The sequence below is a fragment of the Cyprinodon tularosa genome, unplaced genomic scaffold (assembly GCF_016077235.1).
Source record: "Cyprinodon tularosa strain WSP-4 unplaced genomic scaffold, ASM1607723v1 ctg37, whole genome shotgun sequence".
In the NCBI taxonomy this organism is placed as follows: Eukaryota; Metazoa; Chordata; class Actinopteri; order Cyprinodontiformes; family Cyprinodontidae; genus Cyprinodon; species Cyprinodon tularosa.
The window spans coordinates 3,265,778-3,292,227 of NW_024039085.1; the positions used below are offsets into that span (position 1 = coordinate 3,265,778).

The following is a 26,450-nucleotide window of genomic DNA, read 5'->3' on the forward strand; positions in this document are numbered from 1 at the left end:
TTTTTCTAAAGGAAACATTTTCCACATAAAGATAATCATGCAATGCCTTAAAAAAAAAAAAATATGTGTATATATATATATATATATATATATATATATATATATATAGGCCCTGATGTATGTGTGGCTAGCTGTAGTATTACATGTGTATTCTTTGCTTCACTTTCAGGGCCTTTTCTGTTGATCTGTGAAATCACTGAGCCCAGGTACATTGATACCTAAAGTTACAGTTTATTGGCCTTGTAAGGTGTAGTAACATCATGCTAAAAATGCTGTATATAAAGAACAGCTATCTTCTTTTAATGGGCAGCTGTTATACTTGTAATTTTTATTTAATCTTTATATGCTCTTTTTAACATTTTTTGTGTCATTATCTTAGATGTGGGGTTTCCTGTGTGGTAAAGTCTATTCCAACTTTAAGATTTTTCTTTTGTTCTTTTCATAACTTTTTATCTTTTTTTTGGTGCATACCTGTATCCTTTCATTTTCCTATTTGCTTCACTGCTGATATGGCGGTAGGACAGTAAAAGATAATTTTACACCTCCATTGTTTTGCAGTGAAAAAGCTTTATATGACCAACTGTATAACTGTATAATGGGCAGGTTCTCTCCTTTAAAGACATAAGAGCTGCTAAAAAACCAAGTATGGCGGTCTTCTTTAAAACAATCACACATTCAATTTCTGTTGTTCTTTGTCATTTTTTTCAGTGATATAGAATTAATTCTTTGTACTCCATTTGTTTATTTATGTTTGTTTGGCATATAGAAGTAAAAATTACAATGTATGGTACCATACAAATAAACCTGTCGAGCCCCATACTTCTGTTGAGGCAGCTGGTCTATCCAATCTTATTATGAAAGGAGGAAAGAAATGCACGGAGAACAGACTTTTCTCAACACATCTTTGGCAGTACGTTCTCGACTTATATTCGGTATGTATCAATTTTTTACTGGCATAACTCCACTGTAGCTCATTACCCACATGTTTAGTGGAAGACAATCTCTATCTTGTCAAAGGTGAAGGCTGCTGTAGCATGCCATGGAAATAAAAAGGTTTGCTCTCCATCTGGCCAAAAGTGCCAGAGGGGATATTATGAGCCACAGAGACTCATTGATTTTTTTGCATGTAAACGCTCCACACAATGTTTCTAAATATTTTGTGCATTCTATACAATAGTCTGCAAAGCAAAGTGGTTCCTTGCAACATAAACTATTTTGAGCTAATTACCCAAGTTTGATTATGAGCAGAAACATCAAAAGCCGGTCAACAAATATGAGAAGAGCCTATTTGCTCTAAAACCAAAAGGTATATTTTCATTGATTACAAGAAGGGGTATAAGATTGTTTTAAACTAGGTCTCATTTAAATAAAATTAAAACAACAGATAAAATTGATTAAGCTCTTATTTCTAAGTTTTACTCTTAAATTATGGGTTTATTGCTATGTTAAGATATTGGTTTGGGGGAAACCATTTTAAAAGTCTAAGTTTTTCATGATTCTGAGTAATGTGGGCATCAATATTTATTTACATCATTAATACATTTTCATTTTGAATATCTTAAAATGTGTCTTTCAACTTCACTTTCAAACACCTGATTTTTTTTTCTCATTAAAAATTCCCAAATTGCAGTGTTGTTGGGATGATTTCTCAGGGGTATGTTTCTAATTAAAATTTTAGGATTAAAATGATCTGCACAGATCATTTTCTGTTCTTGTTTTTAAACCTCCTGCCCCAAAACTAAGACAAATACAGACATCTATTGGACAAAAATAAAACAGAAGCAGCTTTACAGCAACTGCATTGAGAGCAAAAACAAATAGAGAACATTACAAATAGTGCAAATAGAAAAAAGAAACTGAAGATTCAAACCATTTTTACTAAAAGGAAGAAAAAAAAAGGGGGGGTCTCAGATGCAACAGTGGTGAGCTTCACAAAGAACCCAGGAAGGGATGCCATCCACTGTGTAATTTGTTTCCTGGACCTACAATAGTTTATCGGTTATTTGGCAAATCCATCTATAACATAATATCCCTATTTTAATGTGCATGAGAAGGAGCAATAGAGTCCTTTAACTGAAGGAAGACAGCTTATCTAGCCAGTAAGTAGTTTGGATCTAGGTAATCTTGGAAAACAACACAGCGGGGTATGGCCGGCTTTAACATGGCAAGACATCAGAGATATCAGATATCGGACCTATACCCATCCAGGTCTACACCTGCTGAAGTCTTTCTAGTCACAATATTTATTTAAACTATTAACATTAAAAATACAGTTTACAAACTGATCAAAGTTGACAGCAATATCTTAGCAGCCAATAGTAAAAGCTCTTTAGTAAACTGAATTTCTAAGATCAAGCTTCATGCAAAATAAGAGCAGGTTTTAGGAGATTCTGGGTCTCATCTGCTGAGAATTTAAGCAGTGTCCCAGCCGGTCTTTTTCTAATGGTAAACCTGACTGGTAGAACCAAGCCTCCTGATGAGCCACTTAGTAAGCCACTCTAAGTCTGATCTTCCTGTCAAGTTAACCACCTGTTTCTGCTTTGTGCATGCCATGTTGAGTTTTGTGGTTTGTCCTCTTTTCTACAATATTCTGTTTAATCATGGATCTCCTTGGACTAACTATATGCTCCACTGGTAGCCTGCCTGCCCACTAAGTCCTGTGCAATCATCCTTTGGAACTCAGGAAATGAGTTTGACAACTTTAGACTACCTTATCAATGGCTAAGAGGATGTTTTACTGATTTATGACATTTTCCTACTAAAGGTTTACCAGTAACTCTACCCCTGGTAAGCCAAGACCCAATGACTGTTTTTATTACAATATTATTCTGAAATCACCTTCTCTATGTATTCTCTCCTATCTCCAGATGCCAGTTGAACCTGCATATCAGAAGCTGATTTTAATCTATACATTCTTGCAACAAAAAAAACTTAATTGCTGGCGATTTTTTCCATGTACCATTATGCTCATTTTCAAACTTTCAAAAGCAAATCAATACCAAGCCACAGTTAAAAGCAATTAACTCAAACTGTTCCTGTAAGCTATCTTCCTGTACACTCAAATTTAATAACTAGATATTTTCTGTATAAAATTTTCTATCTTACCTGTCTATTTCCATGGTAAATATTTCAGATATTCATGTTAAATCAACCTCAGATGCTAGACTGAACATACTGTAAGTCTGAATCTGTATTTCACCTCTTCACAATCGTCAATAGGACAAAGTCGGTAAGGATGGATAAATTCTAAAGTAACTTTGTAGCATACAAACTCAAATAACGTCTTTGTCCACTTACTAGACAAACAGATTTTATAGCTACTTTTTACCCAAGGGCTGAAATTTTTATCCATAAAAATGAAAATAATAATTTGTAATTGTCCTGACAAAAATGTTAACTACAGTAGAAAATAGAAAAATAAATGAAACTTCAATAAAAGTCAAATAACTTTGCCAACATTCAGCACGTGATGTCTATCCATGTAATTTGCCTTATATCTGAAGATAAATGCAGAAAATGTTTATTCTAACTAGAAATGTGAAAACTCTGAAGCCAACACAATTTACTTGACTTAACACCTATACTGAATGGTAAATATGACAAGTTACAAGTTGTATAACAGCTCTGTGACTGTTATGTAGGTTGAATTTATGGTGAATAATAAGGAAGAGTAGTGAGTCACAGTCGCTTGTCTGAAGAGAAAACGACCGAACCCACGCAAAGCTCTTGTTGTAATGTATGCAGCCAGTTCCCAATTTCCTTTTCCTCTCCAAGGAACCTTTCTGAAACTAACCCAGCTGCTCTATTTATATCTGGCAACATCTCTTTCATCTTAGTACAGAGAGAGCCATTAGTTACAGCGCAACCTCATAGCACCCTAACCTGACGACGGGAAGTCGAAAAATAAAAAAAAGTGGTTAATTTCAAGATACAAACTACTAATATAACATTCAAACAGGATTTTAACTAAAATGAAGTCATATTATTGCTCTCCAGAACTGTACGGCTTTATGCATACAGTATATTTATGTGTTAAATTTGTTGTTTTTGCTTTTGCAGTTTCGATCTCCTAGGGCACGTTGGCTGTGAAATTAACATGCAACCATTTTTTGTTAGATACACATGGATTAAACCTAATTCACAGAGTAACACACATTGCATAGATAATCTTAAATAGCTGAATGTCTTTAAACCTGTATTTGTGTACATTAAGATGACTTTCACTTGCTGCTCATGAAAACACAACATTATATAAGACGAGTAAAAAAATACTTTTAATACGGACAAGTGGACTGAAAGACATATGTTTAATACCTGCTTAAAGGTTGTTACTCTCAAAGGGTACTTTATAAATACAGTCGTAGATAAACATGCAAACACATGCCAACAGTAATGGACTTCTTCAGAGGTAAACCAGCCCCACCCATACCTTAGTGCATTTTGGCAACAAATATTAAGATGGCGGCAACCTATAAGTACCTGAATGTGCTCTTGAATAGCAAGCTGAAAAGGACATACAACAATGCATTTCCTCAAAGGAGGGCCCGGGGCAGATTGAACCTGCCCAGGAGGCTGAGGTCTTTTCGAGCACTGGGGGAGCTTCTTAAGACCTTTCATAATAGTTGAGGTCTCTGCTTTTTTTGCATTTCAGGGAGAAATATTTTTTTCCTGCTTCTTCTGCTTTGCTCTTCTTCACAGGTCATTTCTATCAACGCAACATGTGTTGCGGATTCCGCTTCAGATTCTGTTCCAGTCCCTGCTGCAAAGAGCTCCACATCCAGACCTTCTTCCTGTTCCAGACAGTGTTCCCTACTCCAAAGTTTTGATTTTAATAAATCATATTAACTGTTGGTTTTGCATTGTTTCCCTTCTCTTTGATGCTGCTCCTACGCCAGAGCAGAAACATGTGATATTAGCTATTTATGAAGAAGCCTGCTGGGTTAGCAGCAGCTTTGCAGAGGACACACAGAGGCTAGACAAACTAAACAAGAAAGCCAGTCCTGTTGCAGGATTCCCTCTTGAAACTGTGCATATCCCTCTGTAATGGGAAATCCTCCAGCCCGCTCTGCAAGACTGTTCCTCCCATACTGGACTGTTCCTTTCAGAGTACTTTCAAAAACAAGTTGAGGCTTCCTAGGTGTGATACTAAATGTTTTCATTACTTTTTTCTCCTTCCAGCTTTCAGGTTGTATGATAAGATGTTAAATAAAAACTGATCTCGAGTTGTTGGCTTGAAGTTGTTTTGAGGCTGCATTTGCAGTAACTGCAATAACTCTGAATGGGAATCTATATTGACTTGGCTGTGTGGAATAGTTCCCATGGTGCCTAGATTGTTAATTATGCATTTTTTTTTTAGTTTGAAGTTTCATTTAGTTTTTTAATCGTGCTGTGACACTCAAATTTCTACCTGTGAGATGAATAAAGTCTTCCCTCTCGCAGCCCCTCTTTAAGTGGTCCCAGCCAGACCCAAGTTTCTGGTCCTTGACCAAACCATGTGAGACTTAAGGCTGATTTATACTTTGAAACTATGTCGTCTGCGTAGGTGTCGCAATGAACGCAAAGACGTCCCCGCCCCCTCCGCAGACACTCTGCTGCACCTTTCCCATATTTTAGGTGACTGCAGACAGTGTCGCAGACAGGAGGCCGGCTTGTTACGTTTTATATAAAACAAGATTTAGTTTTGTACAGCTTTCATAACATTTCCATTTGTTAAAGTTCAGCAAAATGCATTGATATGGAAGTTCAGAGCATTGAATATGTATGGTACAATTATGCAGTGTTTTGGTTTGGTGTTGTCAGTTTGATGCAGAGTCTTTGACTTGATTTAGAGTTTTTTTTTCAACAGTGCAACTGTCTGATGGCGGTCGGGAAGAAGCTGTTTCGGAATCTGCCGGACCTGCATCAGATGCTTCGAAGCCTCTTCCCAGAGGGCAGCAAGGAGAACAGTCCATGGTGGGGGTGTGAGGGGTCATTGATAATAATTCGGGCACGGGACACGCAGCGCTGGGATGAAATGTCTTTTATGGAGGGAAGAAGAGCCACAGATTCTGAGTTTGGGGGTCCTTTACTGTATATTTGTTGATCTTGGGGCAGTTCCTTTTCTTTGTATCCATTTTTCTGTAAGTAGTTGCCTCTTGCTTTGCTGCTCATGGTCTGCTAGTGCACTGAAATGACCGGAATCCTTCTGATCATCCGTCTCTAGCCATTGGTAGGAATTGATTATATTAGCCACTTCAGCTGTCTCCAACTAATGCATAAAATGGTGGGTTATTCCTGGTATGATTGATCCTTTAGTTCCTTCTCTTTCAGTTTTCATTGTCTTAAGAACTTTACTGAATGCTTTGTCCCTTAGGGGAATCTTCCTTATGTATTGAAGCTTGGTTGTTACACCTTGAAAAGGCACTCAAATTCTCACTAGTCCTTTGCCTTTTTCTGCTTGTTTACCATATAGCACGTGTATACTGGCTTTGTGGTGGAGTAGTTTTTTAGTGATAACATCTATGGTTTGAATATCTTACTTGACTGACTTTTTATCCCTTCCATGTATCTGATTATCGGGAAGGCATAGCTGTTGATTGCCCAGACCCTGTTCTTGTCAGTGATCTGGTTTCTTATACCTTATTTGGATATTGGAGCTTTGTTTGGCTTCTTCATAGTCGCCATTAGCCTGTGGAATCTGAAGACACTTATAGCTGTCCTCAATGTTTGTAATTCTCCCTGCCAGGAGTCAATTTTCCTCACTGATGCACTTTTATGAAGATAACAGTCAAGGTAGACCTATTAATGTTTTTCTGTAATGTTAAATTGATCCTATGTGGAATATTTTTCAACAAATTGTTTTTTTATTGAAATGATTTGTGGCCAGATTTTTAATTTTTTTTAGACAAAGAATAAATCGAAATACTGACCTTTCAAAGCCGGAGTGGTACTGAGAGAGCAAATGGAATATTCGCTTTAAAAACAAACTAAATTACAAACAACTGACCTGCATCGGAACAAATCCCACCAATGGTATTTTGGTGGTAAATCAAAAAAAGAACACTGTATTACATTTGTATTTAAATCAATGGCATCGTCTTATGTGTTCTGCTGGCAAACATTCTCTCTCTTTAATGTGTAATTTATTGGGTTTTTTTGTAAGATATTTCAGTCTGACAACAATTTCATAAGTGATAATTTTCATTTGCACAGCTCGAGGTTTGTTTTTGCAGTACGGATGCAGCTTTTAGAGAGTGTGGGAGTTGAGCAAAAGAACAAACAAGTCCTTGGCTCTCTAGTATTGCTTTAATGTCTCTTATTAAGTAACTTTCTTACAGAAAACCTGTATTCCACATGAAAGGTAAATAAGTAATATAGCCTTTTTTTTAAATATGCTATTTATAATTAAGATTTACAGCAACCTTTTAAATAAATATGTGTAATAATGACTAAAAATAAAGCTCTGCTACTCTGAGGTTAGTGCAAAGTGTTCACTCACCAGCTGGGCATCTGCAAGAGGCTGTTCCATCGGAGCATGTCAGGCAGGTGGAGTTGTGCAGGCAGGGGTTGTGGAGGGAGTCACAGGGGTCATACGGCAAGTCACACAGGAAGCCGGTGAAGAAGGGGGAACAGGTGCAGGAGAACTCCCCAGGTATGTCTGATTGTGTGCACTGAGCTCCATTTAGACAGGGTCCAGAATCACACTCATTCACATCCAGTGCACAGTCCACACCTGTCCAACCCGGTGAACATAAACACCTTGGATACAACAAGCAGGAGAAATTGTGCTGTAGAGGTAAGTGAGTAACGGTTAGAACTATTACTGTATAAACTGCACATTAGGTATATTCTTAGTACTTTAGTACAGTGCATTGCATGTTACAAACTTTATAAAATATAGCAATGTGCAAGGGTATTTATATTATTTGGGCTTGTTTACTTTTGTCACATTACAGCCATAAACTTATTTTTTTAGATTTATGTTAAATGCTTACTGTAATACCCCAAACCAATTCTTTACAGAAATCAGTTTAGGTGTAAATTAAGTCCACCTTAAAGTTATGTGTACTTTTATGGTTAAAGTGCAAAATATTACACATGGAAAGAATATACCCCTGCATATCATGTTTATATTTATCTATGCTTGAGTGATAGGATAGTGGCAGCAATATGGAGTGATGGAGCTTTATTTAGTAGGGACGGAAGGGGGTAATTGGAGAATAGCCGGACCTAAATACAGGGCGGTCCCTGAAAACAACCAATCAGGTTGCAACAGACTTGCAAAGTGTCGCAGAGGTTCACCTTAAAGCAAACCCTAACCCACAATTTATGTCACACCTCCTTGCAAACTTTTCTACAACCCTGATTTCCTTGTTAAGAATGTGTCTGGCTCACTCCACTGCAATGTAGAGCCCAGGGGTGCTTTCATAAGAATCTACAGATCACAGAATAAACCAAAGTGCAATTTTATGGAAGCAAATGTTTTTTTTTTTTTACATCCAGGTTTTACAATAAGTGGATACATTAAGTGCAGAGAAGCAATTTGCTGATCACTTAGGCACAACAATGTTTTTCAATATTTTTTCATCTTAAGTAATGTTTAGAGCCCAATAATGCACAACAATATTGTGGGAAATTGCTAATATAGACCAAAATATACTTGCCTATTCTACAAAATAGCATGGTCTTTAAGAGTATCTAATATTTTTTTCGACAACTTATTTGAAAACACAAATTTTGTGATTTTTGGGTTTATTTTTGGTGCAAAGTTATCAGTGCAGACTGATTACACCTGAGTGCAGCACCCGGCAAAAAACACAATTTTGCCAGATGACCATCTTTACAGGGACATAGGTACAGTATTATTTTTTTCATTGAGTATTTGCAGTGGAGTTTGAAACCAAGCAGAGCGTAGTAGAGACAGCCGCAATGCAAACTGAGGGTAAACCACAAGTGTCAAACAGTCGTCGACATCCCTCTTCTTCTAACGTTTATATTTGACTCTCTATCAACACATTTGGATCGCATAATAAGGTTACTAGCTATATGTTAAAGAATCTTAGGGATAAGACGGCAACTCGTTTCCCTTGATTCAGGTGTGTTAAACATGGTCTGAGTTACAATGGAAGGTTAGAGTGCCAAACTTAAAAAGAAATGCTTGCATGCATAACATAGAGAGACAGGATAGAGAAACAGAATACAAGAGGGTGTGTGTTTGTCAGTGAATCTAAAGTACCTGCTTTAATGCCAGATGGATCTTTCACTTAGTGCTATTGAGTGCTAGAAAACTGGAAACCACTACACATTGCATATTTATCCAAATCCCAACTTCTTCCACCTGAAGCACTTTTATATGTTTCCTGTGAGAGAGGGCCACAAGCTGAAGTTGCAACACTGGCTTTCTTCTCCAATGAGTACCTGATCCCCTGAAACCCTTTTCATGCTGTGAGATATTGATTGTCTCATTTGTTTTACCCGCCATCTGCAATTCATTACCCCTGCTGTCAGTAGAAGGATATATTGCTATCTCCAAACAGCTTCTTTTTTTGCATTTATTAAATATCCAATGTGACCCTTGAGAACTGTGCCCTCAAGCCAAATAGCATAACCTACTTGTAGCCGTTGAAAAGATCTTTGCAGGTGGCATTGTTTTTGCAGGGCAGTGATAAACATTCATCAATTTCTTGCTGGCAGTACTTCCCCTCCCAGCCTGAATGACATACACACTCGTAGCCCTGCAAAAAAAAAAAAAAAAAAAGAGATATCCTTAGATCAACAGGGGACCCTTTCAACACATTTGCAGCTGGTATTGAAGTTGTTTTACGTAAAGATAAAGACTGAAGAGGGTGTCATATTTTTGAAGTAATGCATACTGTATTTGTAGAAGCTGTTAATCCATTTGTTACGCAGCAGATTTTAAATCCCACAAATTTATCCACCTATTTATGCAAGTTAAAATAAAGAAAAAGAAAAGATGCAATTCTTAAAAGTATAAAAAAACAAAAACAGTCGGATAAAAAAAGCATAATGAAACTTCCTACTTCTGATAACACAAAATCTTTCCTGCGGAAATCTGGTTCAGCAGAAACAGTTAAAGCATTCTTGTATTTTCCTATTACTACTATGCAGATGTATTCCTCCTACTCACCACCCTACGGACAATATAAAGGCCTGTTTTTTCAGTGCCATTCAACACACATCATATGGGATTTTATAAGCATGCTTTTATAATCAGGCTTTCTGATTGTTATTAGCATAAAAAAAATCTAAAATATCTTTACAGAGTGTAGTCTCAGAAACGGTCATATATTTCTCTATTTAAATCAAGTGGATTTGAATAAGTATGTAAACCACTTGTCACTTATTCATATTTGTATTATGATACCAGATCAAAGAATGCAAAATAAATATTTTTTGTCGTTTACTTTCTGTTACACAAGGTTAATTAACAATCCTTTTGCATACATTACTGATGAAAACAGAGCTGCTGGGAATCCTTATTTCCCAATACCTTTTAAGGTCTAAAGATGCATTTTGTTAAATACATGCTAATCCTTTTTTCATGTACTGAAGGGAAGCATTTGAATGGTATAATATAATTTGTACAATATAGGCTCAAAAGGCAGAGAAGCAAAATGCCGTCATCCAGTGATAAATTAGATAGCTTCAGGAGACTCTAATTCCTTACCATGAGCAAAAAGCATAATCTTTTTCTTTTTGCTGGTAAGTCACCTTCAGGGGCTGTAATTTTGAAAAATAAGCTAAAGCTCACCGGGATGCAGTGTTCACAGAGACAAATAGATGTACTGTAAACAACGTTACAAAAGTTTTTTTTTTAATACTGTCACTATTTGAATAATAATACATATCATAAAAAACACCATAACAATAAGAGCAAAAATGACTATGATAGCATTTTATTTTGCATATTCGGTTCAGTTCTATTTAATTTTAGTGGATTTTTTTCAATGTTAGAAGATGAAAAATTGCAGACCCTAACCCCCTTTTTCTTTTAAAAAGTACCTTCAAAAATACATAGGCTATTGCTATAAGTTGTCATTATTTACTGTAATACCTGATTTTAGAAATCCACGAGGTCTTATGCTATAGTCTGTGCTTTTTTCATAGCTTCTTTTTTAAGGTTAACTTACAACTAAGTTACTACTCAATGTAAGTGTAACAGTTTAGAAGATTTAATATAAAAAAAATCCTGATATGATCAAAAAGAAAGCACTATAGTAAATAAATAAATTCAGGTATTTTAAAAAGCAAAACAAAAATAGTAGTATAACAAAATAACATGAACCCTAAATAAATTCAGGCAGAGTACTTCTCCAATTTTTTTATTTTTTTTTTCAAACATCTTAGGAGCCAAATTCTAACAGCACTCATTATGTATAATTATAAGTTAAAACAAGGTAAATAATTTTCAGTGAGAACGTACACTCTTAACTTTATGCTTAATTAATATAATGGGACATCAGGCAGAAGAAAACATTAAATCAACAACTCTTGGTCACATCTTTGTTTTCATTAATTTATATTACTAAGAGTGGGCAAATCAACTCAAATAAGAGTAGGGATACTTCATAAGAATATTACTTAAGTAAAGGTAAAAAGAATTGTGCAAACTAAAGGTTACTTATACCGCAACTTAGCAAATGTTACTACCTCTGAAACAGGCTGAGTGTTTAAACATTTACCAATGTGTTGATTTATTATTATTACTATTTTTGCTTCCGATTATTGTTGGTGCATAAAATAGAAGACAGAAAGGGGAAAAACACAGTCAAAGTCTTTGTTTCTGACATATCTATGTCAGCAATGCAATATGTCTCTAAATAAGCAGATGGTGGAAAAAAAACCCTTGTGCTTATGCAAACCAGCAAACGGCATACAGGCTCCCAAGGCATCTTTTCAGCTGCAACAAATCAATGGGTCTGGTTTTAAACACAACCACATGACTACAGAGGGCCAACTGTGACTCTACAACAAAGTCTCAACATGCTACCAAACTTATTTTTGATTTAAGCTTCAAACTAGAACAATGTATTAGTAATACTTCTTCTATTTTTCAAATTAAATGAATTTATTATGTATTATTGGTTCCATGGTGCTAAAGAGAAAAGTCTTTAGACTACATGTAGGTTTTTCCTCTAAGAAGCATGTTGAGAGTTTAAAAAATCACACTAAGGAAGTGATTAAATGGCAAAATAAAGTTATTAATAAAACGTTTTTGCTTGTAACTAATGATTTCACAAAGTATATTTCTTGGAAGATTATGAGTGAGGTATTAATGTTTTTTCTTTTTTTTTTATAGAAATGTCATCCTACTGAGAAATACATCCATATACTGTACTTGATCAGGGCTTCTTGCTATAGTTAATGCGGTATGACATGAAAGTGATCACCCTGTTTCACTGAGGGATTAAGGAAGCCCTGCTCACAGCATCATTCAGGTCATCTTCAATGTAGGGTCCTGTGGTCTGCCATTTTTCTCTTGAAAATAACCCCAAAGTTTCCCTATAGAGGTTAGGTCAGACCAGCCTAGCCCAGTCATTTAATTGTCATTAAACAAGGGGTTGGTACTTTTGGCAATGTTGGCAGGTCACAAGTCCTCTTGATCAATGAACTCAGCATCACCATAAAGGTTTAAGCAGAGGTAAGCAAAAAAGCACTCCAATATTGGCTGGTACAAGGCTGTGCCGATTTTTGGCATTAATAAAACATATATGGCCCCTTGAGTCATCACTGATTGTGGAAACTTAAAAGTGGACCTTTGAGCAATCCGGGTTTTGCACTAGTCCAATTTCCAGACCACGTCCCTTGCAATCCTTGTAGAGGTGTCAATAACTGTACGTTTATACTACAACAGGTAAAATACATTACTGTCCTAAATCTCCAAGGCAACTTTAACTCTAATGCTAAATTTGGTAGTGATATAAAGCCTCAGTACACATCCCAGTTTGAAGCCTTTAAAAAAACCATTATGACTGCAAAAAATGTGCACACTCACCTGATGTAGATCTTTACAGACTGAGTTAGGGCTGCACAAACTGTTGACACAGTCATCAATTTCCTCCTCACATCTCAGCCCAGCATAACCAGGACTGCAAAGGCAATAAAACCCATCTACAACTGAAAAGGGAAATAGGACAGTTATAGAACTTTGCATTATAAAAAATAATTTGTCATTCTGTGGGTACTAAATCTGTACAAATTGCTGATTATGAGTACAAGGCAAAATGACCATTGAAGACTGAGTGTTTTTTTTAAAGGTCATAATCATAGAAAAACACAATCTGCAGAATCTGCAAAACCTTTGCTGAATGAACATTACCCACATGGGTTTTACTACTCTGACCATCTTCAAATCAACTGTTATGTGGAGGCTATTTTCTTGCCTCCTATATGGGATTTTACATTTTCTACTCGGAAAAAGCTGGTCATTTACAGCTGCATACTCTACATGCACGCAGGGCATACAATAAAGTGAGAGATTAACAGAAGAGAAGACACCAAATACTTGATGTTTTCTATATTCAAATGCTATAAATATGGTTGTATTGTTTATCAAAATTTAGAGTCTCCCACATCTAATAATGCATTCCATCCTTTTCATAATTATTAATGATGTTACAAAGGGATGCCTAACTCCGTTTCTCCTTCACAACATGGGTACAAGAAGCCAGTGACAGAGGTAATTGCAGTTCTTACAGGAGTAAATTTATTACTTCCCCAGTGAGGGTCCCAGGATTCTTCATTATCCCAAAGATTTACCACGTAATCTATGCTGTCACTCTGTCTTTTTGTGTGTAGATGCTATTACTCTCATTAAATGCTTTAAGTCCTTGGTGGCAGCAGCATTACTCATCTAAGCCTCTGTGACTGCACGGCGCTGTCCCTGGTGGTTGTAGCTGAGCACCAGCCAATAGGATGTAGAGGCACATGCTCTCTAACATAAAGGGACCTGTTTGTATACATATTGGTCAAGAAAGCTGTCTTACTTCTGCTGTAACACAGAGGAACAAATAGTGATTCTTTGATAGCAATATACTGCCATTGATAAGGGAATAAGGGAATACAGTTGGAGGAATTTTAGAAAAGGATATATAGAACTCTTCTTCAATAATGGAGTCTTACACAGGAATTGTGCCATTAGTAGTAATAAATAAATACTATTTTTTTTTATATATTTTAAACTGCAGAACGAAAATTGGTCAGTTGGAATCTTATTTCTCTTTTACAATTATAATGAATGATTTATAGTTTGCATTACTTTTATTATAATGTCCAATTAGATTTTAGATTTCATGGGCTTGAGATAACACATAAAGAATAAAATCAAATTAGGCATACAAATTATGTAATTTGTCATCTACTATTTAAATTGTAACACAACATTTGAGCTAATTTATGCTTTAAGTCATATTAAGGAACCAATCAGGTACGCTCCATCAAGCAATGTGTAGGACTCTCATGCCTCTAAGATTTCCTGCTAAATAATGTGTTAGCAGTGAGTGTAACCCTACCAAAGCAATGATTTGATAAGTGGGTCAAATTAATGTCAGGGAAGAAAGAAGGAATCAAAGAAAGATATACATTGTTTGTAATGCATAAGAAAATGGAAGGAAAACAGCAGTTTTAGGTTTAAGAGGTTAAAAAAGAACATTTAAATTTTTTAATTAAAATAAGTAATGCACTTAAAGCTGGGGCTGTCAGCATAAAACCATATAAAAAACAAAAACAAAACAAGAATATATTCATATATTTGGACATCTTACACTCCACCATCTTTACTTAAAGCTGCAGTCTGTAACATTGAGAAGAGAGCAGACTTCGACTGAAAATTTGAAGAAAAACAGGTTTCATGCCACTCCCCCACCCTCTCTGCTTCACTCATGCCCCACCTCCAAGCTCCACCCCTCTGTCAGCATCTGCGCGGCTACCGCATGCGACCAGAAGCGTCCAAGCAGCGTACGCGGCATGGAGTGTGAACCGGTAAGAGCGATAACACTCACCTCCAAGCAGCTAGATATAAGATGCTGGTTATACCGAAGTTTGCTGTGTAAGCAGTTGTCGGCAGGGGCAGTAAGGGCAGTTTCTCTTTCGCTGGTGGCTGTCGCTCCGCCATGACTTCCACGCGCGTCCTCCTGACTGCAGCAGCCGGGCACTGCGGCAGGTTCAGCGGTGAGAGGGAGGGGGCGGGATTCAGCGTGTGTGAGCTGTGATTGACACTCCATCAGACGCTCCTCTGGCTGTGATTGGTTGTTTTGGCTCGTCCCGAAATATTCTTTCCAGATTGAAATACAGGCAGTATGCGGAACCAATTGAAGCATTTTTTTTTACAGGTTACATATCACATGTACTGATGTCTGGGCATAGGGACAGTTTTAGCCAATATGACAAAAAAGTGATTTTTAAAAACTTACAGACTTAAGCTTTAACAAGCCAGGAGTACGTAGTTTTTACATGTTCAAAGAAAAGTAAGAGTTCTCTCATAACTCCATTAAAGTAAAAGTTTATAAATATCTACCTAAAATAATAATAAAACTCGCGAACAAATTATGTTTGATTTTATGTCCTGTTGCCTTCAGTTTTACCACCTATGAAAGGCTTTCCTTCACCTCCAGCTGCTATGAATGATGCCCGCTACAGCATCCCCAGCTAGAGGGAGCTATCGTTGGATTCCAGGTGACAGCTCCCTTGCTGGTACGTCATAGGAACAGCTACGGATTATTTAAAGTTAGGATTATAATTCTGATTAACTTACTGCATGAATTACATTTTGAGGTGCTACATGTAGTTCTTTCTTAAAAGCCTTGTAAAAGTACATTTTTTTCCCACTAATTCAGGCAAATAGAGCAAAGCCACTCTCTTCATAGCATTTGCCATTGTACAGAAAGAGAACGCCCAAACGCCAAAGCTTCTGCACACAAAATGCCATTAATGTGCGTTTGACTTCAATGAGCTGAAGGATCCAAGTTGAGAAGTTGGAGTCCTTTTTCATGATAGATACGCGTTTGGTGTGTACGGAGTATCACTGTATGTGGGGCTTTTAGGATAAGACAACTGCAGATGTCTATTCCTATGAGACACCACTAAGAAAAGCATTGAGAGACTAATGAAATCTCTCTATGCTGGTATGAGACAGCAGCAGTGGAACGATTGCTGCTTTCTTAATTACAGTTTTTAAGTTGCCAAATTTGTTAAAAACACAGAGAAAAGTCACTAGATTTTTTCAGTCTCTCAATAATTGAAGTTTATTGATCTCACATTGGAGAAACATCCATTTTTATTTAACCCATCCCCTTGGGGAGCATTAGGATGCCATCGTGGGGTGCCAAGGGAGCAGTGTGGGGTTAAGGCTGGGGGTAAGTATAGCAAAAGTGGCTAACCTGGCAACAATCGACAGTCTCTAGTTTTTCTTCACTATCAAGAGCAAGTGCACTGTACACATCAGTAAGCTTCACACACTAGCTAGCCCTTTTGCAGCAAGACAGAGAGGAGCCAGCAGTTTTAGCCTTTCAAAATAAAGTATATTTGAACACTTCATGTGATTTAAATGTATTTAAATTCTGATTATGATTAGAACAATTTTGCAAAAATGCTATGTTATATGCTTTACTAATGTTTTATTATATTTTTTATTCATTCTGAAGGTATATAGCGGATTTCATTTTGGTGTGGCAGTGTGCCACAATCAATTACATGTAGCCAAAACCCTACATAATATGATACATATTTTACAAATTTTCCAATTTGGAAAGAATGGAGATCTCTGCATTTTCCACTGCAGTTTATATCTTTGATAGACAAAATGTAACGAAAAAATAAAAAGTTGTCTCTCTCTCTCACTAGGTCATTTCCAGTATAATGAGATCTACAGATCTCTCCATTATTTGTAAATTTGCAAAAAATAAAAAAATAAAAATTGCAAAAAATGGTATTTAATGCTTTTTTTTTCTACTGAGGATATATTTATGGAAATGTTTGTGATTATTTTTCAATCTTCTTTCACCTGTTTGGCTTCCCTCATCTCCTTTTATTAATAATATCACTTATACAGAAAACTATAGGTTGAATGTTTTCCCCTCAGTAATATTATTTATTTGAACAGTGCCAATGTTAACAAAAAAGGCAAAGATACGGTTCATTCACTGATAGAAAGATCATATGTTGTTTTTTGCTACAAACATAATGAAAGGTGTCTGACAGTATCTACCTACACAATTTATGAGGCTGTGACATACTTTATTGCATTTACCTCAGTTCTTTTATAGACCAAGTTGAGAAGTGCAGACCTTACCATTTGGACTGCATAAATGATTTAATTCCTCTCATCCCCAAATTTCACATACTAAATAAAACCAGTATACAGACAGTAAAGATAAAGCCAGTATACCAAATGCTCACCCATGTAGAGCTTCGCAGATTTAAGGGGTTTTAGACTACTTCCCTTTTTTTTTTAATCCTGAAGCCAGAAGATGGCTTGTGCAAACCACAACAAATAAGCTGTGTGTTTGTGTATGTGTTGGTGTGTTCCTGTTTGTCCATCTGAGTGAGAACAATTTTTCTTATTTTACCGGCAAAGTAAGGTCCGGTTGTTGTAAAGTGAGGGAATTCTCCTTGTACTCAACCCAGTTTGCCTGCGATTAGGTTTAGGTAGGTGTAAGGTGTATATCGAATTAAGTAAAAATTGTTGTGAGGTACAGTGTAGTTACTGCTAATGGTTAGATTTAGGGGTAGGGACAGAGTTAGGCCATAGATAGGTTGGAAAATCGCTGTAAATCAATGGAAGTCAATAAGAGTCAACACATGGACTTCACTACATATAGCAAGACGAGAATGGGTGTATGTCTGTGTGCATGAATGCATGTTTGAAGCTTTCCTCCCATCTTGAGGGCTTGTTATTAAGAATGTTGCCAACATAAGCTGTTTCTTACCATCATAGCAGAAGCCGTGAAAACAGGGACTGGAGCTGCACTCATCCACATTGATTTCACAGCGGGGGCCAGAGAAGCCCCGACGACAGTGACATCGGAAGCCCAAAGGAAAACGGTCCTGATCCAACTCTTCCACACACACAGCATCATTCTCGCAAGGATTACTGGCCTCACAGGGCAAGAATTCACACTTATAACCTGGAGTCAAGAAAAGAAATACACAGTGGGACTATCCAGAGCAAAATAATATCTGCAGAAATATAATACAAGTCAAAAAATGTGAGTACTGTATTACAAATTAAACTTATTTAGGGTTTTATCAAACCTCGACTTCAGACACTAAATATAAAGCAAAGCCTATATAGCTAACAAACAAACTGAAAAGTGCACAGCAGGAAGCCAGTGTTTTTTGTTTTTAATGCAATATTACAAAAACCTGCTGAAATCATTATCTGTACTTTCTTGCAAATTATTTCTGGAATCTTGTAAAACAAACCAAGTAATAGACTTAAAGGTGCATTGTCAGACCATTTGTTAACTTACACAACTGGTTACAAACATTTTTTTTTCTGAAACTTTTTCTTACGGGCATATTATTTATAAATGTTTTATGCTTTCTTTGTGCTTAGTTTTTTTGAAAAATAAAGTCCTTCTTGTATTTTTACAATATCAAAAAGAGTTATGATACTGCTCATGTGTAAACAAGGAGGTAGCTTACTGAAGTTAAGCAAGTTAAAACCTCCCAGCCAAGTGTGAAAATAATGATGAATGTCCCAGATCAAATGTAAAAAAACATCACAAAAAATGGGATTCCATGAGTAAAGGAACTAGATTAAGCTTTGACAACTCAGAATAAAGTATAAACTTCGGAGCTAACTCAAGTTGCGAGGCATTCAGATGTGGCTGCAGAGGTGATAGAAGCCTAAGAAAACAACCGTATTAATACTGATACATTACTATTCTTAAAGCCTGAACACATTAGTTACAGTACATACTACTTTTTAATCTCTGGTACACATTTTTTTCCCATGACACACTGACTGCATAGATAGAGGCTCCCACATTTGATTCAAACAGATTATGAAAAGTTAATAAACAAATAAATAAAAAAAACACTAGTACATTCTATGAAGCAAAGCCACACTTAACAAGTCTGTGCAGCATCTCAAACCAGAACAGATCATGCTCATATACCTATATATATAAGCATAATGAGATCTACGTCTACAGAAATGAAAAATAAAGCAATAAATGTCATGGGCCAATTTATGTCAATGGAAAAGGCCCCGCAAAGATAGAAACACAAGCTTGTTTATGCTTTGATATGTAGTAGTTAGGCAGTATGCTTTCAGTGTCGAACCTCTCGCTCAGTAGTTCTTAACCCTGGTCCTGTATCTTTTAGACACCCCTATGTTGCAGCACACCTAACTGAAATGAGAACAAAGACTTCACAGCACCCTTCCAGCGCTTATTCATTTAACTCAGGTGTGCAGCATGAAGGAGGCACCCAAAAATGCAGGGTAGTGAACCAGGAGGAGCTAGTGAACCACTGCACTAGCTCCTCCTTAAATTTTCAAGAAATCCCTCTGCCTCCTTCCATGGATGCCACCCAAGTTCTTCCTACCTGTCATGGAATAATTAGTCCAGAATGGTTTACCATGATAGGGTATAAGCATTGAATTCTAAAGTATCACAGATACGGATCTAGTAGACAATTATATGCTGCCTTTGTAGATCAATTTAAATTTGAACATTAAAATCACCATTTTTAAATCTGAATTGAAGATTACAATTTTGAAAAATATTACAAATATTATATGTGAAATTCAAACAAACATCAGTATGGCTTTAGGGAGAATACAACTACTACCCATGCAGTAATAGAGATGGTAGAAGTAGTATCAATTGGAATAAAACATAGTTGGTATTTATATTGATCTACTCATAACAGCATATTACTGAGAAAAATTTGGAGGTATGTGGTAAGAGTGAAAATCCCAGTATATCTCAGTTTTCAAAATACTCCACCCAGCCGATCTGGCACCAACAACAAAGCCATGTTCAAAGTAAATTAAAATAATCTTTTTTATAATTTCTTCCCCATTCCAATGCCCTGGCTGACCTGCAGCAGATCATCTTGACCATGTCTATATACCTAAATACATTTAATTGCTACCATGCTACAGTATTAGCTGAATAGAAATTTGTCTTAAGTATTTAGATGGATGTACCTAATAAAATGGCTGGCGAGTGTATAATTGGAACTGACAACCATGGGACATTTGTGAAGCCAACTTACATAGGACAGGTAAAGATTTCGATTTGAACATGATTACAAAACAAACGTATTGTGTTTTTGTGATTTTTTTGTGATTGTCACATTTAATTTAAATAAAGTGAACTGCTTTTAAAGCATAACTTTAGTTTTAGTCAAGATTTCCTGAGTGACAAATAAAATACAAGAACAAGCCTAACATTAACATCACAATATTATCTGACTGAGTTATACATTTAACTTCCATTCACTTGTTAAACACAGTGCAGTAGTTTCAACAAGATGTGCTAGGAATCATTCATCTTCTTTGAGGGAGAAGGATGAAAAACTCCTCCATAGCCTGAAAACTGCTAAGGCAAGGTAGCACCGAGAGAAATGCAGGAGTTACTTAATTTAAATTAGAGGGAAATCTTATTAAACTGAATAAATACTGAAGTTTAAAAAAATATATTCTAACTTAAAAATATTAAAAGTTTATTTTGATTCACAGAAAGCAAAATGTGTTAATGTATTTTTAAGAACAATTATTGCTGCCATCATGTATAATAGCTGTTGGGATCTGGAGCGGTACCATCCGTCTCCAGCAGAGTGCGCCGTGGATCCTCCTGAAGCAGAGCCTCCAACACACCTGAGGCGCATCTCGTCATCAGGAGGACCTGCAGTATATAACCGGCCTTCAGACCTTGCCTCAATGCTGCAGTGTTGATCCAGTTTGGTTAGCACCTAAGCCTAGAACCTCCTGAGAATCTCTAGTGATCTCCCTAGTGATCAGTCTCTCTTCTAACTTTCGTTGTCTATGCTTCACAGGAAACCTGTTCCCTTGGAAGCTCTGGATGAGCTTAACCTGCCGAGCCTGTCCTCAGAGCCAAACCTGAAGACTCTCCTCTGGATTCCAGTTCACATAATTCATGTGCTTGTGTTTTTAATAAACATTGTAAAACTTTCCATCTGTTTCCGTGGTGTTCTGCATATTGGGCTTCTCTGAGAACCAATCATGACAGAACACTGCGGCCAAACACAAGGCCCCGCAGATCACCTCCACCGTAGACTGGAAGAGCAGGATGCTCAAATCCAAGGACAGACTCAAACCCTCCGTGAGTTATACAACATGGTCAATTACCATAACCAAATGCTTCAAAGGTATGCTAACAACATGAGTAGTGCTAATGCCACGCCGGCAGCACAATCATTTCCGGGTCCAGTTCCGCCTCCGAGGTCACCGGTGGTGACGTCATCCCCTGAGTTTCGCTCTAGTCTCCCTGAAAAGTTTTCAGGTAATATGAAGGATTGTAAAGGATTTTTGTTCCAATGCCGACTAATTTTTCAGAATTCTCCTGGAAGTTTTCCTATGGACGAAACAAAAATAACATTTATTCTGTCCCACCTAACAGGAAAAGCCCTTGAGTGGGCTCAGGCCAGGTTTGCCTCCGAAGACAGTACCAGCGATAATTTTTCTGATTTTGTTTCAGAGTTTTCCCAAGTGTTTAACCATGATTCCGACCAGACGATTGATTCTCGTGCTCTGTTAAGTCTTAAACAGGGAAATTCCTCAGTTGCTGATTTCTCCATCAACTTCCGGGTTAAAGCCGCTGCTCCCGGATGGAATCAACGGGCTCTTACAAGTGCATTTTTCAACGCTTTAAATGAAGATATCAAGGATGAACTTGCAACCCTCGACGAACCAGAAACTCTAGATGAATTAATCCGCCTAACCATTAGGTTGGATAACAGAATCCGTGCTAGAAACCATGCTAGACGAAGAAATCAAAGTTCTTCTGTGTCAACCCCTGCTTCTAATAATGCTACTTTTTCTTCTGGTCCCACAGAACCCTTCTCCAAGCCATGGTCTAAGACCCAGTCACTTTCTAAGCCTGTTCAGGTCTCTCAAGCAGTAGAAACGGAAGCTGAAACAATGCAGGTTGGACATACAAGGCTAACCCCTGAGGAAAGACTAAGACGTGTCAGAAGCAAGCTTTGCATCTACTGTGGTGAGACTGGCCATTTCATCGCTTCATGCCCCGCTAAGTTAAAAGCCGGGGCCCCTCAGAAGATCTGAGGAGTCTGACGGGCCATTTAACTTCCGAGAAATCTCCTCGTCTCATGCTTCCAGCTACTTTGTGCTTTTCAGATCAGACTCTCACTTTGTCTGCTTTCATCGACTCAGGCTGTGAACGCAATCTGATAGACTCCAACCTGGTTCAGCAGCTAAAGATTGATACTATCCCTTTATCCAAGCCTCTTTGTGTCTCCGCTATTGATGGGAAAAAAACTCCACCAAGTCACCCACCAAACACAACCCCTCGAGCTGCTAATTTCAGGTAATCACCGTGAAACTCTGACATTTTTTGTGCTTCCCTCTGCATGTTCCCCTGTGGTGCTTGGGTTCGAATGGCTGCAACTACATAATCCCCATATAAACTGGGCTGATCGCCACATCGAAGCATGGTCGACCTCATGTCACGAGACGTGCCTTCGTTCCGCAGCTCCCGCTGTAAGGTCTCCTAGAGGTAGGGGGGAGATGGACTCTCCTGACCTTACTTCTGTCCCGTCCGAATACCATGATCTGGCTCCTGTCTTCAGTAAGGTCAGTGCTACGTCTCTTCCACCTCACAGACCATATGACTGTGCGATTGAGCTATTACCTGGCGCCCCTCTACCTAGCAGTAGACTTTACAACATTTCAAAACCTGAATGAGAAACTATGGAGAAATACATCAACGAGTCCCTAGCTGCTGGCATAATCCGCCCTTCTTCCTCTCCGTTGGGTGCCGGATTCTTTTTTGTGGGTAAAAAGGATGGTTCTCTAAGACCTTGTATCAATTACAGAGGCCTTAACCAAATAACAGTCAAAAATAAATACCCACTTCCGTTACTAGCATCAGCCTTCGAACCAGTTCAAGGGGCCACCGTCTTCACTAAACTCGATTTAAGGAACGCTTATCACCTTCTCAGGATTAGAGAAGGAGACGAATGGAAGACTGCCTTCAAAACTCCATTGGGTCAATTTGAATATTTAGTCATGCCTTTTGGTCTCACTAACGCTCCAGCATGTTTCCAAGCCCTGGTCAATGATGTCCTCAGAGACTTTTTGAACGTTTTCGTCTTCGTTTACCTTGATGACATCCTAATTTACTCTAAAGATCTCTCCGAGCATAAGAAACATGTCCGCCTGGTCCTACAGAGATTACTGGAAAACAAACTTTTTGCAAAAGCCGAGAAATGTGAATTTCACCAGTCTTCAGTGACATTTTTAGGGTTTGTGCTCGAGGGCGGGCAGGTTAAGCCATCCGAAGAAAAGATAAAAGCAGTTTTGGATTGGCCAGTTCCTGAAAACCGTAAACAGCTGCAGAGATTCCTGGGCTTCGCCAATTTCTACCGTCGCTTCTTCAGGAATTACAGTCAGACAGCTTTACCTCTCACAACTCTAACTTCAGTCAAAAAGACTTTCCAGTGGACCCCCGAAGCTCAAAACGCCTTTGACAAACTTAAGACTTTGTTTTCCAGAGCCCCCGTGCTAATCCAGCCTGATCCAACCAAGCAATTTATCCTCGAAGTGGATGCCTCTGACTCTGGAGTTGGTGCAGTATTATCAGAAAAACTCGATTCGGATCAAAGAGTACATCCTTGTGCTTTCTTTTCTCGTAGACCTTCTCCTCCAAACAGAACCTATGTCCCTTCTTCAGTCAGATCACGCCTGATCCAATGGATGCATGCAGCCAAGTTTTCCGTTCATCCGGGGGTAAGCAGAACCATCCATTTAATTTCAAGACGTTTCTGGTGGCCTACTCTACACAAGGACGTGAAGGAGTATGTTCTGGCCTGCCCTGTCTGCGCCAGAAACAAGACTTCACATCTACCACCCTCAGGTCTGTTGAACCCACTACCTGTACCTACTCATCCCTGGTCTCACAAAGCCATCGATTTCGTCACTGGACTTCCCATCTCCCGAGGTATGACAACCATTTTCACCATCATCGATCGATTTTCTAAATCTTGCCACTTAATTCCTCTCAGAAAGCTCCCCACAGCCTTCCAAACAGCCCAGCTCCTCGTTAAGCATGTCTTTCGACTCCATGGAATTCCTCAGGATATTGTCTCAGACCGTGGTCCTCAGTTTATTTCCCAGGTTTGGAAGGCTTTCTGCACAGCTCTAAATTGCAAATCTTCTCTAACGTCTGGTTATCATCCACAGTCTAATGGTCAAACCGAAAGAATGAACCAACAGCTCGAGTCCACTCTCCGTTGCCTGACCTCAAACAACCCCACCGATTGGAGCCAATATCTCACCTGGATTGAATACGCCCATAACTCTCTCAAGTCTGCATCCACCGGCCAGTCACCTTTTCAGGTTAGTCTCGGATATCAACCCCCTCTTTTTCCAGCAGACGAGAGAGAGATTTCGGTGCAATCAGTCAATCATCACATCCGTTGCTGTCAGCGAGTCTGGAGAGACACCATCGCTTTGCTGATTCAAGGAGACGTCCTGCCCCGGAGTACTCCGTCGGTCAAGAGGTATGGCTCTCTACTAGGGATATTCCCCTCAAGGGGATGTCTCGCAAACTGTCTCCTAGATACATTGGTCCATATAAGATTTCCAAGGTCATCAATCCTTCAGCCATACGTCTGCAACTTCCTGCTAGTCTCCGTATACATCCCACGTTCCACGTCTCTCAAGTAAAACCAGTGGTTTCTAGTCCTTTGTGCCCTCCGTCCGACTCCCCTCCACCTGCCCTGGAAGTCGATGGACATCCTGCTTACACCGTCCGCCGGATCGTGGACTCCCGTCGTCGAGGTCGCGGTTGGCAGTACCTCGTCGACTGGGAGGGCTACGGTCCGGAGGACCGCTCATGGATTCCTGGCTCCTACATCCTCGATCCGTCACTGATCGAGGAGTGTGAGCGCTCCCTCCTGTCGACGTCTTCTGGACCGCCAAGGGGCGGTCGTTGAGAGGGGGGTACTGTTGGGATCTGGAGCGGTACCATCCGTCTCCAGCAGAGTGCGCCGTGGATCCTCCTGAAGCTGAGCCTCCAACACACCTGAGGTGCATCTCGTCATCAGGAGGACCTGCAGTATATAACCGGCCTTCAGACCTTGCCTCAAAGCCGCAGTGTTGATCCAGTTTGGTTAGCACCTAAGCCTAGAACCTCCTGAGAATCTCTAGTGATCTCCCTAGTGATCAGTCTCTCTTCTAACTTTCGTTGTCTATGCTTCACAGGAAACCTGTTCCCTTGGAAGCTCTGGATGAGCTTAACCTGCCGAGCCTGCCCTCAGAGCCAAACCTGAAGACTCTCCTCTGGATTCCTCTGCAGCTCTTGGCTAAGAGCTGGAAATCAAAACCCAAGGTCTGCATTCAAGTCAGAAGTAAGAGGCTGAAGCGGTTATTAAACTCTGCTGAACAAATCAGTCTCTGGACCCAACAGTTCCATCCTCAAAGAGAACCTGGACTCCTCAAGGTAATCTTCTGAAACTTCCAAACGCTAACTCCTCAGTGCCAACGCTAACTGAACTATCATCCTCACAGACTCCAGTGAACCTGTCCCCGGCCAGAACCAGTTCTAGTTCACATAATTTATGTGCTTGTGTTTTTAATAAACATTGTAAAACTTTCCATCTGTTTCCGTGGTGTTCTGCATATTGGGCTTCTCTGAGAACCAATCATGACAATAGCTGCCCACCTTGACCCACAATAATCATGGTAAATGATGGGCCATTAAGGATATTCTCTATCCTTCCAGCAAATCTCTCTTTTTTTTTATCTGCTGAAAGATTTAATGGGAGTTTTAAAGGAGTGTTTGGGACAGCCTTTGTTGCAACACTGCGACAACATAAAGTTGACAAATGCAGCTTTGAAGGATGCGGCCCATGAATTTGAACACAGCTCATTTTCATTACTGTTATACAGCTTCCTGTAATCAAGGAACCCCTCTAACCCTCCTGCAAACAGAAATCCACATTTTCCAGTATTTAAAATAAAAAATGTTAGACTTTTGTTCTTATCTCATAAGAGTTTTCCTACATTGGGTCAGAAGCTTGCCACATAAACATCACACAAGTACCAAGAACATATACTGCACAGATAGATGTTTTTCAGGAGCTCTAAGCTTTTTTTGTACTGAATTACTTGGTGTTTTAATTAAAGATGCACTTTTGGTAATGGTAATGTATAACAGAATCTAAGTAACATATTTCTCAAATCATCTATAGGTATTCACCTTTTATGTATGCCTCGATTCATCGTCATTAGATATGTA

General features: G+C 38.5%; 1 protein-coding gene across 1 annotated transcript in view; it reads right to left on the reverse strand.

The window, feature by feature from the left end:
• The window catches only part of eys (eyes shut homolog), a 248,419-nt gene that overhangs the window by 140,304 nt on the left and 81,665 nt on the right, over window positions 1–26,450 (reverse strand). Inside the window, exons 22-25 of the mRNA XM_038296242.1 lie at window positions 17,925–18,122; window positions 12,995–13,116; window positions 9,592–9,713; window positions 7,478–7,737 (exon numbers count right to left, since the gene is read on the reverse strand). Coding sequence (XP_038152170.1) covers window positions 7,478–7,737; window positions 9,592–9,713; window positions 12,995–13,116; window positions 17,925–18,122 — 702 coding nt within the window. The remainder of the gene's footprint in view (window positions 1–7,477; window positions 7,738–9,591; window positions 9,714–12,994; window positions 13,117–17,924; window positions 18,123–26,450) is intronic.